The 14,449-nt window shown below is 43.0% G+C and overlaps 2 protein-coding genes across 3 annotated transcripts; both read left to right on the plus strand.

Annotated features, from left to right (window-relative positions):
* The first annotated feature begins 534 nt into the window (after positions 1-534).
* LOC139330677 (mediator of RNA polymerase II transcription subunit 26-like) lies at positions 535-5,316 on the plus strand. 2 transcript variants are annotated; one of them, XM_070961722.1, is made up of 3 exons: positions 535-875; positions 2,115-2,189; positions 2,292-5,316. In XM_070961722.1, exons 1-3 carry the CDS (start codon positions 804-806, stop codon positions 3,870-3,872), a joined length of 1,728 nt encoding a protein of 575 aa, XP_070817823.1. In that variant the 5' UTR covers positions 535-803; the 3' UTR covers positions 3,873-5,316. The 2 variants fall into 2 exon arrangements, with proteins under 2 accessions (XP_070817823.1, XP_070817822.1); XM_070961721.1 differs by having other exon boundaries at positions 544-875; positions 2,112-2,189.
* Positions 5,317-6,332: 1,016 nt separating this feature from the next.
* On the plus strand, positions 6,333-14,449 carry slc35e1 (solute carrier family 35 member E1). The gene is made up of 6 exons (XM_070961314.1): positions 6,333-6,727; positions 8,840-8,910; positions 11,804-11,941; positions 12,363-12,488; positions 12,604-12,849; positions 13,254-14,449. The coding sequence occupies exons 1-6, from the start codon at positions 6,400-6,402 to the stop codon at positions 13,479-13,481; spliced, it is 1,137 nt and encodes a 378-aa protein (XP_070817415.1). The 5' UTR covers positions 6,333-6,399; the 3' UTR covers positions 13,482-14,449.

Consider the following 14,449-nt stretch of genomic DNA (forward strand, 5'->3'; position numbering starts at 1 on the left):
TGTGACATTACAAACAAGATTTTGACAGATCTTTATTGAATGAGGGTGAGATAGTTGCAAGTGCTCAGATTCCTTCAATGTTTATTATTATTATTATTATTATTTGCAATTTTTATTTCTAAATCTGAAATTCCGTTATAATAAAAATAAAATTTATAAGGGGTTTGATTATATTTATAGCTATATAAATAGAAACATTTGAAGGAAAGGCTTTGCATCATATTTCCAACTATGAATATTAATTCATTACCTTCATAAATTTCCAAAGTCGATGAGTAAAGCCTATCTGCCCGTCCAAAATAAAAAAACATAGTTTCATTTCAGAAATATTTTTTTTAATCTCTGAAGGAAAGCATTTCACGCTTTAAACGGTACTAATCAAATCACAAGAATGGATATGAATATATAGGTAAGAATATGAAACACCTTTGCCGTGACAGAGCGCACCATTGTCCAACTGCACGCTCCATCTCTCATAGAACAGCCTCGCGGACGTGAACAATCGGTTACGTAAAATCTCCCATCATGCCCTGCGTTAGTACTTCACAAAAAGCCTGATGAGAAGACCGAGGAGGAGGAGGCTACCAGCCGAGGGGGGTAGCCGATTCCCGGAGAGGATTTTCCGTTCTCGTCGTCCCGAATGATCAAACCGTGACGGCGACGAATGAAAACAAAGATAAAAGCATCATAAAACATGATGCCGCGGCCCGCAGAGGAGCTTCCGTCGGGCCTGTGAGTGTCGGCAGGCTCCTAACCGCCGCCTCATCGGGGGATTCTGCCGTCTGAGTCCGTCCTGACCCGCGATGACAGCGGCTACAGCCACTCCGCAGGTGATGAGAGACCGGCTGCTACAGGCCATCGACGGCCAGAGCAATGTGAGTACATCCGCTGGTTTCCAAAGGACAGACTGGGCGCAGAAAGGCTGACAACAAGGCCGAGCCGACCCCGGCTGCTCACAGAGGGTTGACAAAGTGGGGCCAGTCAAAGTATGGCGACTTGTTATTTGCTTGCTAATTAACTGGCTAACATCACTAGTTAGAGAAAGTAAGTGTTGGCAGGCATTCCAGATCGAGGCTAACTGACTGCCGCTGGCTAATGCTGATGTAGCCAAGTTAGCTAATGTGTGTAGACTGAAGTGCACAGAGCTTGAGGACTGAAGATCTGCTTAACTGAGCTGCAAGGTAGGAAGTAACAGACTTGGGTTGATTGTAGTTTAAAATAACATCTTTACCCTTGTACAGATGGGGAGATTAGCATAGTATGGTGCAGCACTATTCAAACATTGACATGATCCATGGTATAGCCACATAGTTTGACACTACATTAAATTATTATACCAAACCCTGCTGGTATTACTGGTCATTGAAACGTATTGTTAAAATACCATGGCAGTCTCATATGCTTGATTAATTGATGTCAGCTTGAGACCTAAGTATGGCCATTACAGTATGCTGTATACTGGACTGCCATGTTCAAAGGTTTAAGCATGTAACTTAATGAGTTAATGTATTTGTTCTGTACAGCTTTGATCATGCAGACACCTCTCTCAGCTGGTGTTGTGGATGGTGGATATGTTATCCTTTATCATGATATGTATCACTAAGCACACAAGAATGTCTTCACAAATTTGGGTACCTCATTAGATCAGTGTAGAGAGAGATAAAGAAAAATCAGTGTTGTCCTAAAGCAGTCCTCTTTATTGCAATACAATCACAACCAGAGGTTTCTACCATAATATAAGCGGTAGCTAAAATGTCCAATGGTGGAGAAACTTACATGCAGGCTTGATTTGGTCTTCTTGTGGGAGAAAATGGCTCATTTGCATGCAGTCTCAGTTTGTCATATTGAGCCTGAAACCAGTACGAGAACATTTTGTCTTGGCTTACAGGTGCACATGTGAAAGTCTATTCAAATTATGCCTTGACCCTTGAACAGGCTTTATTTCTCTGTCTCCCTCTCTGTGGAATGTAAGTATATTGGGTCTGCAAGGTTCTGAATCACACATTGGCATGTCTACCTGCAAACATCTACTTACAAACTACTTGCATGCTGTTGTAATGCTGACGTTGTGATGTCAGGATTGTGATACATATAAACCTGTGTCTTTTCAGCAGATATGCAACATGGTGGTTGTTATGGAGGTGATCTCCCATTTGGAGAAATATCCTATCACCAAAGAGGCCCTGGAGGTGGGTTATATTCAGACCTACTGTATGTGTATTTATTGTAAAATGCAGTTACATCCAGTCACGTCGTAGCCGCTGTGTAACACCAGTCTCATCTCCTTAAAGGAAACCCGTCTTGGCAAGCTCATCAATGATGTCCGCAAGAAAACCAAGAATGAGGACCTTGCAAGACGGGCGAAAAAGCTGCTGCGAAACTGGCAGAAGCTTATTGAGCCAGGGAAGGGAGAGGTGTTGTCCAAAGGGCTCACCAGTGCATCGTGGTCTTCCAACGGTGGGGCTCATCCCTGTATCTCCGCTCCAGCTGTCGCCACACCATCAGGTAAATTAGGTCCAGAGTTGAAGAACAGAAATGACTTCAACAACTGCTCCTCCCCAAGGCTGGAAAAACTGAACAGCAGGAAACGTAAGGGTGACCAGAAGGAAGGACAGCTCTTACCCACCAAGATATCCAAAACAACTCTTAATGATAAAATACAAAACTCCAAACAGCTGCCAACCAATAGAATTGGTGGTAGCTCTGAAATTTTTACAGATACTCGTGCACATCAGCCTTTAGACAGGGACATTTCTGAGCCGTTGGACAGCGACAGGCTAAATAAAATCCCTGTCAATGCTGTAAAACCTCATCCAAGTGCCCCGGGATACAGCAAGCCTCCGAGCACTTCTTCTTTGCTCAAAGCATCAGTTCTGCAGCAGCAAGCCAGACAGGAGCAAGCTGCCTCTGGGGGGCAGTATCGACCCAGAAGCCCACGCGGTTCCGTGCACAGTCCTCGCACTCCAAAGCAGGAAACTGGTATTAAACAAACTGCATCACAAGCACAGAGTCTTTCTAGCGCCACTGTGTGGCCTGGGTCTGTGGAGACGTCTGGGCTGGGGCCTTCCCCTCAGCCTTTCAATGTATGTGTTCAGGGTTTGCACACTGACGGTTCATGGTCTGCAGATATGGACTCTAAAAACAGGCCTCCCAATACATCGCTTCACAACTCCTATGCCTCCACCTGTAGCGATGGGGCAAGTACGGAAGACGATGGTGCTGTTAGCAATACAGGGAAAAGGAAAGGACAGAAATACAAGCTGAAGGACTATGTGGTCAAGCTAGAAGGACAGGATGTAGAAGACAGCACCAAACCAGTCAGGTTAAAAGACAGGAGACTGGTATTTGATCCAGTAACGGGACAGATCAAATCCTCCTTTCATAAGGAGTCTTGCCAGGAGGGGGGCATCACACTGGGCCACAAACCTGAATCTCAGTGGTCAGAACAGTCAAAGCAGAGTCCACCCGTTCCTCCCAGCCCCTTCCAGCAGACGGACTGGAAAGAGCTGTCGAGGAGCGAAATCATCCAGTCCTACCTTAGCCAGCAAAGCAACGTGCTGACATCATCAGGCGCCCACACCCCCGGTGCACACTTTTTCATGACCGAGTTCTTGAAAAAGGAGGAACACCATAGTAAAGATGCAAAGGATACACACACTTTGGCACCAGAACTCCCAGCCAGAGATTTACCGGGGATTAGCAGAGAGGTCATCAGTGAAGACCTGAACAGATTACACACACAACACTGGTCTGGGGTTAACGGTTGCTACGACACAAAGGGTAATTGGTTTGACTGGACGGAGTGCATCTCCTTAGACCTGCATGGAGATGAGAGCAGGTTGAACATATTGCCGTACGTCTGTCTGGATTGAATCTGAGATCGGGTTTCTGAATTACTCGTTGTAAACTGCCTTCATTGTACAGCGGAGCAGCTTCGCATGTGTGAAGGCACTTCATTAAGAGTAAGCTGCTGTTTTGCACCATTGATAAAAGTGGAGTCAATGTTTGCTGTCTGTTTGGGTGTGTGTAGAGCACAGGGGGTGTAATCAGTGTTTTTATGAGTTTTTTGTTTTTAACAGTGAGGACAGCGTGAAGGAAAAAGGCTATGCATCATCTGACCATTTAGTTGTTGATGTTCAGTAACTCTACAGACTGAGTGTCCAATACCTGCCATTCTCTGTACGCGAGAGGACGTGACGTTAAACTGCACAGCTACATTTTATTTGTCTTATGTTATCCACATGCCTAGTGGAATGTGACATTACTGAATTTTCTTGCATCCACTCACATTAAGTCCATCGTGTAATATTTTTCCATTTAAAGTTTAGTCCAATTTTATGTTTAAAAGACCTGTGACTCAATCAACTTTATCACTTTTCAGTAGAGAGTAGTAAGCTATATAAGTGGAGCAAACGTCCGACAGATTGAGGTTTTTGTTGGCACTTTGCTCATGCGTCTTGAACAAGCCTGTATAGCCGTTAGAGCTAAAACGAATGCTGTCTTCAAGTATCTAAGCTTATTACCAGTATTAACAACAATCAACTGTGCTGTGAAAAACCTTTATCATTGCACCTTTCAACCGCTGCTCCACCACGGCACAACTTTTACCAGAAGGAACACCGGACAGATCAGTTTGAACACATTTGAATATTCCTCTTGTGTTGTGAGGCTTGAATGCTGTTAAATAAAGTGACATGAAACTGCCAGATGTGACTGTGCAGTTTGAGGTGAGAGAACGAAAGGCTTCTGTTGGGCTGGAACAATACATGCTGATCAAGAAATGTGGCTGCCATGTATGATATTTATTGACATATTCATTTTAAGATTTATATACATGTTCAGACTACACAAAATCATCAATTTCTTTATTCAGAATTGGAAAAGCGATGCAGCAGAGACTTTCTAAACATTTCCTGTTGATACACCAATCTACCTTACACAAGGAAGCTCTCTAAGATGACACATTTTGAAAATGTGAACTAATTTTATTTTATACTTGCCTTTTCCCTTTATTGTGTATTTAGGTTGTAAGATATGAATTGAATTGGCAGAGCAGATTAGGCGACTAGCTTACATCTTCGTACTGCCGGACGGAACTCAGATTTAAATTGACATGCTGGATAAAGTACTTAATATCATTCCTTTAGATGTTGTTTGCCTTATGGAAACCTCTGTTTTCCCTAAAGACAGAGCCTTAGTGAATGTACAGAAACTGGCCTTTTGTGTTCAGTCGAATGCAGAAGAGAACATATTTGCTACTTCGTCCTTTAAGGGACATGTTGATATGTGTTAATAAAAAAACCTGAAGGAATTGTGATTGTCTTCTCTTTGAGTGTTTATTACTGGCTCTCAGAAGTTTTTGGAACAACATTCCCATGCTAATGAGAAGTTGAACACTCCTGAATTGCTCCTCTGTCAATGCAGTTGGAACTGATATGATGAATCAAGTAATTCAATAGAAAATAATTACCAACTTTAATCATCAAAGAAGATGGGATGGGGAAACCAAAGTCTGGGAAAGTGGGGACTGGAAAACGTTCCACAGGTAATCAGGTTCATTGGTAACAGGTGATAGTATCATGACTGGGTATGAAAGGGGCATCCTGGAAAGACGCAGTCATTCACAAGCAAGGATTGAGCTAGGTTCACCACTTTGTGAACACATGATTGTATAAAGGATATTAACACATGGACTCTTTCCTACTTAAAGTATGAGAATTTAATGAATCATGTTGCAAGCTCAGGGGATGGGTATGAAGATGTGTTCAGTGTCCATTTTAACTCATTCCCACTGAGGACTCAGCCATCACTTAACCGGCTCTGCCCTGTTTGCCTTGATTGAGCAATAAAAACTTGACTTTGGGAAAATGACATTTTGAAATGAACTGCTGAAATTGCATAAACCTGCAATAAATTAGGCATATGGTTGAAAATGTATTGGATTATATATTTATGTACTATTATATTCTTTATTATATATATATACTTTTCCCAATTATTCACTATAGTACTGTAGTTATTTCACAATATGTTTTTATTAGCTGGGTTGCCAAATATTAAGGGATTGTCATGTTCCGTGAATGGGACACCTCAAAAACAACTTCTCTTTTTATGCACTTCTTGCTGTGGTGACCCACGCTTTTATTAACTTACTTCAATCACTGTTTAAGATGGTAGATTTCACGGTTTGGGATGCAGACTCCAAAATCTGCCCGCTCACACCAGTTCCTTTTTTAAGGGTTTGTCCCTTAATGGCTCTTATTTTGAAAACTGTGGCCGGAAGTCACGCGTTTCCCTCATTGCTGTTAGTCTCACTGTGGATCATCGCTGCTCTCCCCCGACGCAGTCAGAGACATACGCACACACACCGCGAAGTGACTCGTCACTCCGTGCTGGAAGATGGCTGCAGCTGGCCGGCCCCCGGTCAGGGAAGGGATCCGGATATTTTTACTGTGTGTTGGCTGGTACACGGTTAGCTCTGGGGGCAACATCGTCAACAAAATCATCCTCAATGGATTCCCGTACCCGGTCACAGTTTCTCTCTTTCATATTGTTTCTATCGTCGTCTTCCTCCCGCCGTTGTTGCGGGCATGGGGAGTCCCCAAAACAGAACTGCCTAGCAGGTACTACCGGTGGTACATCCTGCCTTTAGCTTTCGGAAAATACTTTGCATCAGTGTCGGCTCATTTCAGCATATGGAAAGTGCCCGTTTCATATGCACACACTGGTGAGTACAGAAGATCTGTTTTCATTTGGGTAATAGTGCGAGGCCACCTGGCGCGTGTCAGCCACGATAACTTGATGATGTGTCTGCCATGGTCCGTAGCGTCAGCTGATGTTAGCTTCGTGGCTAACGCTCGGCAACTCGGCGACAGCGACATTTAACCAGCTTGTGGGCCCCGGTGTAGTGTGACGTCCTACAGGTCGCAAACAAACAGGCTTTTTTGAGATGAATTAGCTTACCGTAGGCTTACTAACGACACATTTCCCAGCTTTAGATCCCCTTTAATAGTAACTACCTGCCTGCTGTTAGCTAGCTAGCCAACTTAATTAGCGCTGATAGACTACGTCAGGGGGGAGGGTCCATTACTGAACCTGTTCTCGATTGCAGTGTGCTTCTCTAACTTTGATCTCAGACTGTCAGACGAAGATCACATCGCTGCTTCTCGTGTTTTTGAGTTTCCCCACAGGAACCCAGTGTGAAATATTATTAGGTTTCCTGCAGCGGTGTTCAGTAACGCCAACTGTCTGTCTGCCTGTCGTATATGAAGCTACTCAGTTGCCACTTCAGTAGGTACACTTAGCTAAAAGCGGGCAGTGCATGCTAAAGCTAACTCAGCCTGATAGAACAGCCCTTTTGATAGAGCCTTTATACATTATAAAGGTCATAATGTTCGTTTTTTGTTGAACATGTTTAGATAGGTTTAACCTCAAATCAAGAAGTAAACTTGAAAGGAAACAATTCTTCTCACGTTTAGACCTCCTCTACTTCACTTTAAAGACCCCCGGTGGCCTTTGCACCCAGTTTGATAGTCATTGCTGCCGTGTCAGTAAACCCTAACCATTCATGGGTGACAGTTTCCATGTTAAATGAACAAATTCCATCAGTACTTGTTCAGCCACATAGAGCTAGTTATCTTGCACAGTGAAACTGTTTTTATTTAAAATATTTTAGAGAGGTGTTCATTGGAGTTTTTGGAGGCTGCGGTTTGTTGTGCTGTCAACCTGTATTGCATTATAGTGAGAGGTGTTTCTAATTTACTTTTAATTTATTGATGTAAATGGGCTGCACAAAACATTAGAGGCTTTTCAGTGTAATGCAATAGAGTTAAACAGAATCACACACTCTGTACAGCCTTCAAAATGTTCACTTACACTGTAAAAATATTTTTATTTGCTCAGGTGGATCTCAGCTTAAGGTGCAATGTGTCAATCTTTCAACTTAATCTCAATTTAAGGTGCAATATGTCAATCTTTCATTCAGGTGTATGTGCAATATCAGTACCTGTTGTTCATATCTTTATATTCCTTGCTTATATTGTTCATATTGCTTGTTTGATATTTAATGTCTTTTTACTGATGCCCTCTATTTTTGCGATCCACTTTGCTGCTGTAATACCTGAAATTTCTACACTGTGGGACTAATAAAGATATATCTTATCTTATCTTATCTTATCTTATCTTATCTTATCTTAAAAGTGAATCAACAGCTCTCGGATATAAAACCATTATACCTGTCATAGTACTGCAGTAGTTTTAGTTCAGTGAACCTCATAAAAAGGCAACTGAGTGCACAGTAAATCCTATGAATAGTTTGTCCTGACTTCAACACTAAGACTTCAAAAGAAACCATTCTTCAGCTGTTTTGACCTCCTCTAAACTATTTCAAGGATCCTCAATGGTCTCTGGAGCCAGTTTGCGAGTCGCACCTGCCATGTCAATCAAATCAAAGCGAACAACAACATCATCTGAAAATATGTGTTGATAATTTGATTAACTTTAATTACTGATCAGGTGCTGCTCCTCTTGAGTTAAAGTGTCATTGTTAGTGACACGCCAGGATAAACCTAATAGTACGTCAGTTGGTGATGCAGCGCGGTAGAGACGTGAATATCCAAGTGACATGAGTTCAGTGTTTGACCGAGGCGTGGGCCTGGGCCTGACTCTGATATGGGCATTACGAATAAGTGTCGCACCTCATGTAATAGCCCAAACTTAACCATGTTTGTGCTCCTGTCTGCTGTAGTTAAATGGCGTTGCATGTTTGTCATGGAAAACAAAATGATTGTTTTACTTTCCCAGCTGACATTGTCCCCTTTCTGTCTTTTTTCTTTCACAGTCAAAGCTACAATGCCAATATGGGTTGTGCTGTTGTCAAGAATTATCATGAGGGAGAAGCAAACCACAAAGGTGAGTCGGTTCGACACAGCAAACAAAGCACAAGGCCCACTCTGTTTCAGCCCGTTTCTTTGACGCTCGGCAGTGGTGATGTGGCACCGCACTGCGCCTGTACCGCTTCTCATATTACGGCCATCTGCGGGGCCTTTTGTCGCTGAACTTGATCAGATAATCTGTGAGAGGATGGCAGTTATGGAGGCAAACTTTTTATTTCCCTCAGTCGACCACATCGACCTGTTACATCCCCAAATATACCCACTACTTTTCATATTGAATGGGCTAACTGGGTTTGTGTTTATGTGTGTCTTTGAAAATCTTTCATGCAAGGTGTTTTGGATTGCAAAGTAGCAGGTGGTGGAAAGGCTTCAGACAGGTGGTTGAATATTTCCAGACCCGGGGGGCAGAGTTTTATTTTGACTGCACAGACGGGTAGACGGCCTTGACTTGATGTAATTAAGTATATCATCAAGTGTATCTCATTGCAAGTGTTATGTCAGCATTAAATTAGACAGAAGTTCTTCACACATAAAGCGAAACCTCAGTAAGTCATTCTGTTAAGCACCATTTGAAGTTTTTTCAAGTGGAAACATCATATCACTACACTACAGCTATGCTAATAATGACTGAGCTGGCTGTATTCTTCATGTACAGCTCCTGCATTCACCTGTCAAACTGTCAAATTATTTTGGCTTTACTAACCGTAATGTACAGCTGTATTATGGAAACAAATTCAGGTCTCTAAAATCAGATCTCAAGGGGAAAAAAAGAACTTCAATATCTGCCTCTACGGGGCATTGAAGTTCACAACTTTCGATCTGTAATGCCGTTTAAATATCCGTCCTGAGGGTGGAACATTTTACAACCAATGTTTGCTCAAAGTGAAGAAGGAGACTTCTGGCTCTAACATCAACTTGTCATGTTTACTTTACAGTCGGCAGTATTCAGGCAGGCTGCATTCAGAGACAGGGAGCGTAGGTGTCGATGACGTGTTACTGTGTGTGTAGAAATCCTGTTGGAGGAGCAGCAGCCTCGCTGTCCTCTGCTGAGAGACCTTGAGTTGTATGAAACCCATTTGAACAGCTGTGAGACTGAATACGCACTCAACATAATGTAAGTCAGTTTAATGTTTCTCCTTGACTCAGCTTTGTTCAGTATGACAAAAATAGACTACAAAATAGGCGCTGGCCACTTTATTAGGTACACGTATACAATGGAATGCAGTCCAATACAACAGCCCTGCCTTAACGCCTATCTTTAGCTCATATTGTTCAGTTTTTGTTGACGTCGTCAGAAATGTGTAAATTCAGTATGTTTATAACTGAGGTCGAAATACCTCTGAATGTAATGCAGCTCAGGACAACACCACCACTCAGTATGGCTTCAGTGCACCATAAAAGTAGACTTTACGGCACAACAGTTGTACTGGATTGCATTAGACTGTACAGGTGTACCTAACAAAGTAGACACTGAGTGTAGATATTTCAAGTACATATAACATAATTGGTCCCTCCTCAAATGCAACTGTGTAGTCTGCAACTTTTGCTTTGGAGTGCAGAAAGCCTTCGGGATGAATTCTCCAAATAAGTTGGGGCACCTGAAAAATGGGACAGAAATCTAGGCCTCTGCCAAAATAGACGAGGCCTCTCTGAAGCAGCCACTTTACAAGACTGTACTTGTATTAAAAGTACAGCTAGACAGGGCACTTACTGTCATATATCAGCATGTTCAGCATGTTGGCAACAGATAATTTTTTTCATTTTTCATCCTGATTGTGTTGAACAAGTTGTTCCCCAGAGCTGCTCTGCTTCCGTGTATTGCATCCTGTTGAGAATGTTTAATCATCAACCAGTAAATTACGAGAGCTGTTTTAAAGGCACGCTTGACAGTTTTGTTGTAGAGTCTGTGGAGTCCACGTTTTCTGCCTTAGGACCAATGTCTGGCCAAAACAAGCTCCAAAGCAGTTTTTTCTTTTCTTTTACAGCCTGTTCTATTGTTCTTTTACTACTGAGTTCCTGTTGATTAGCTTTGCTCATGTTTCTTTGAATAATCTGCACGCTTGAAACAATAAAACTGTGGGTATGTGGATTGTTTGATGACTAAAGTGGTGGAACTGGCCAACAGGTTCTCAGTGCAGTGTTTTCTCAGTCTCACTCTGTGTGGTTGGGTGAGTGAGTGAGTGTATGCACAAGTGGGTTTCATAACAATTGCAGGTCTCGGATCGTATCTCATATCTAATATTTTCAACATGCAAATAAATCTTGTTGTAGATGTTGTGGTAGTTTCAACCCATGAGGTGATGTCCCCGTGTGTGTGGTCCAGGATAGAGGGGTTGGTATGTCCAGCTGCAGCCTCTAAAGTCGTGTTTGCAGGTGTTGTCTCACCCTTTTAACGCGTGTTTGGATAGATTTGAGTGTTCCTGCAGAGTTTTTGTATAAATGTTTCTTCTGGGGTTTCACATTTCTTCAGAAGGTTAAAATGTGGCCGTGCTTTGGATTTTAAGCTTAGAGGAATGATGCAAATATCCATTTTCTGTGCAAAAAGTGAATTATACCAGCCTGAAATAACACTACACACTTTATTATTCTATTAGCCTATCAAAGTTACTGTGATAATGATTTGTTAACATTACAGCACTGCATGTTTTCAAATCATTGTTGTTGAGATATCACGAATAAATAAATAATAGGCGGCAACTGGCCACTCATTTGCTTTTATTCATGGGATTTATGCAAGTTACAGTTACCTTCATTATCAGTTAATATGCAGATTATCTTCTTTTTCAGACTGAGGAGACACTCCGGATGCAGCTGATTATATTTCTGATTCTTCCATGTGCTGGATTTAAACTGCTGTCTGCGTTGTCTTCTGCTTACTCTGCCTCCCGTCTCTGTGGTCCTTGTCGTAGGTGTACATATCGCTCATCCCCATCATTGGTGGAGTGCTGCTGGCCACGGCGACTGAGCTGTCCTTTGATGTCTCAGGACTAATCAGCGCTCTGGCTGCCACGCTCTGCTTCTCTCTGCAGAACATCTTCTCCAAAAAGGTAACTTGTTCTCTGGCTGGTTTGTGTCACACGATCCCTGCATGGAGAGGATGGTAGAAAGAGGTTATTGAAGAATGTTGCTTCTCTGGTGTGTTCTTTGGTGTGAAATGCCTGAACCTGACGTGCTGGTTTGTGGAGTTGTCCACCCAGTGTAAGAACAAAAATAGGCTTCTGAGGATGATTGGAAAATAGGGCTTGGGCTTTGATAAGGTCCTTTAGAGTCTAATTTTACTGGCCAAAGAATCAGATTCTGTGATATCCTTTAAAATGGCTCTTTTTTGGACTTGATTTCATGTTCAGTAAGTGTGTAGTGGACAACAGAAATGGTCCAAACAGGTACAGACTGAAGACTCTACATCACTATCTAGTTGTGGCTCTACTATTTACAGTACTTATGTTTAATTGATATATTTTTTGAAAGGTGTTGCGTGACACAAGGATCCACCACTTGAGGCTGCTCAACACCCTGGGCTTTAATGCTGTCGTCTTCATGCTGCCCACTTGGGTTCTCGTGGACCTCTCTGTGTTTCTTGTTAATGGAGACTTGGTGAGTGGCTCTAACAGCTATTTAGCAGTTTACCAAACACTGCGGCAGGTGGTTCAGCAGCATCTGCATTTTTCATGTCCCTGAATGTAAAGCGACCGTACTGCTTTCCTCACAGTCGGACGTCACAGGATCGTCAGGTACCTTTGTCCTCCTGCTCATCAGCGGCTTCTGCAACTTCGCTCAGAATGTCATTGCCTTCAGTGTCCTCAACCTCGTCAGTCCGCTCAGCTACGCCGTCGCCAACGCCACCAAGAGGATCATGGTCATTAGCATCTCACTGCTAATGCTCCGCAATCCGGTCACCCTCACAAACGTCCTGGGCATGATGACGGCCATAGTCGGTGTCTTCCTTTACAACAAGGTGAGTCACCCCGACCACTGTGAGGGAGGAGGGGAGCAAAAGAAGGAAAAAGGAAGGAAACTGGGAAACAAAGCATGAATTAAGATAGTGGGAAGGAACCAGAGAAACAAATTTAAGGGGAAAAGTAAAATGTATTTTCTGTTGTCCCTTTAGTTTAAAACATATGCACTCTACACCAGCGCCGATGTACATGTGACAAGTAAACTGCTTGGCGCTCTGCCGAAACGCAGCTTCTGTGACACTCCATCCTGTAAATAGGAATGTTAAATTACACTTATTACACTCATCCTGTGGGGTAGAAGTTTGACCCACCCAAACTGTTTAGCCACAGTGCAGTGCCAGAGAACCAACTACCAAGACACCCAGTCATTTAAAATCCATTTGCCCTTGTCCTCTGCCAACAGGCCAAGTACGATGCTAACAAGGAGAAGAAGCTGCTGCCCAGCACCAAGGAGGACCTGATGTCCTTTGACAACCCGGCGCTGGAGAGGATCCAGACCAACGGGTCAGTGCCTTTCTCCCACGGCTCAGAGCAGCAGCACAGCTGGAACAACGTGCTGACCGACCACTTCCAGTACAGCCGGCAGACCTACACGACAAACTACAACAGCAACCACCAGTATGTGGTGTAAGGGGGAGTCTGTCCTCGCTCTGGGTCGCTGTCATAGACGTTACTGTGTGTAGCAGCCCTCCCAGAAGTAGGTCTTTACAGCCTCACACTCGAGACTGAAGGCAAGTGCTGAGATGAGTTGGTCATGATGGGCCAGTGACGCGACGTCTCCCACGCTCCTCCCTGTCGAAACTTCACTTCCTGACAGCTTTGCTGTATGTCGTTGTGTATTTATTACTTTGGTACCAACTGTATGTGATTGGTTGAGAGAAAACAAAACTTAAATCACTTGTTTTCAGACATTTTGGTGATGGATTCAGGCGAGCTTTCCACACTCTGTGCCCCAGCAGGTGGCTGTGTAAAAGTAGTTTTATGCTAAATGATTTGCGCCTTACTGTCTGGAAACGTCTGGGTTTTGTTTTCACAACCAACCCTAACTTATTTTGGGTTGTTTTGTACACTTTCAGAGGAAGGGCTGTCAGCTGTAATTATTTAGTGTGACTTGCACCAAAACAAGAGTCTGTCATGTTATATTTTGTCACAAAGAAAGCTCAGTGGAAGACCTTAAAGGTCCAGTGTGCAGCATTTAGTGGCATCTAGCAGTGAGGTTGCAGATCACAACCACCTGAATACCCCTCCCTTACAGTGGCCTTCATGTTATGTATAAAAAAAAAAAAAAAAGCAGAAGGCCTCTCTAAGGCCAGAGTTTGGTTTGTCCACTCTGGGCTTCTGTAGAAACATGGCAGACTGCATGGAAGAGGGCCGCTGCTCTGTAGATGTAAAGAGCTCATTCTAAGGTAACAAACACATGGTTCATAGTTTCAGGCAAACAATTCTGAGTATCACAGTTTGAGCTCACCTGGTCAAAGTTTAACTTTGAATTGCAAAGTAAGTAAAAGATGACACAAATTCAAAACGGCATAAAGTGAAAAATGGCACGTCTTTTCAATGCTATGTTACTTTTTTATTTCCATCTTTTACAGACACATT

This window comes from Chaetodon trifascialis, chromosome 4 (genome assembly GCF_039877785.1).
Source record: "Chaetodon trifascialis isolate fChaTrf1 chromosome 4, fChaTrf1.hap1, whole genome shotgun sequence".
Lineage (NCBI taxonomy): Eukaryota > Metazoa > Chordata > Actinopteri > Chaetodontiformes > Chaetodontidae > Chaetodon > Chaetodon trifascialis.

Excerpts from the sequence above, each read along its gene's own strand:
- LOC139330677 (XM_070961721.1), top strand. The coding sequence starts at position 804 with ATGACAGCGGCTACAGCCACTCCGCAGGTGATGAGAGACCGGCTGCTA. Across the intron at positions 876-2,111 it reads CCATCGACGGCCAGAGCAAT|CAGATATGCAACATGGTGGT; the intron begins GTGAGTACATCC and ends GTGTCTTTTCAG. Across the intron at positions 2,190-2,291 it reads TCACCAAAGAGGCCCTGGAG|GAAACCCGTCTTGGCAAGCT; the intron begins GTGGGTTATATT and ends ATCTCCTTAAAG.
- slc35e1 (XM_070961314.1), top strand. The coding sequence starts at position 6,400 with ATGGCTGCAGCTGGCCGGCCCCCGGTCAGGGAAGGGATCCGGATATTT. Across the intron at positions 11,942-12,362 it reads AGAACATCTTCTCCAAAAAG|GTGTTGCGTGACACAAGGAT; the intron begins GTAACTTGTTCT and ends ATTTTTTGAAAG. Across the intron at positions 12,489-12,603 it reads TTCTTGTTAATGGAGACTTG|TCGGACGTCACAGGATCGTC; the intron begins GTGAGTGGCTCT and ends CTTTCCTCACAG.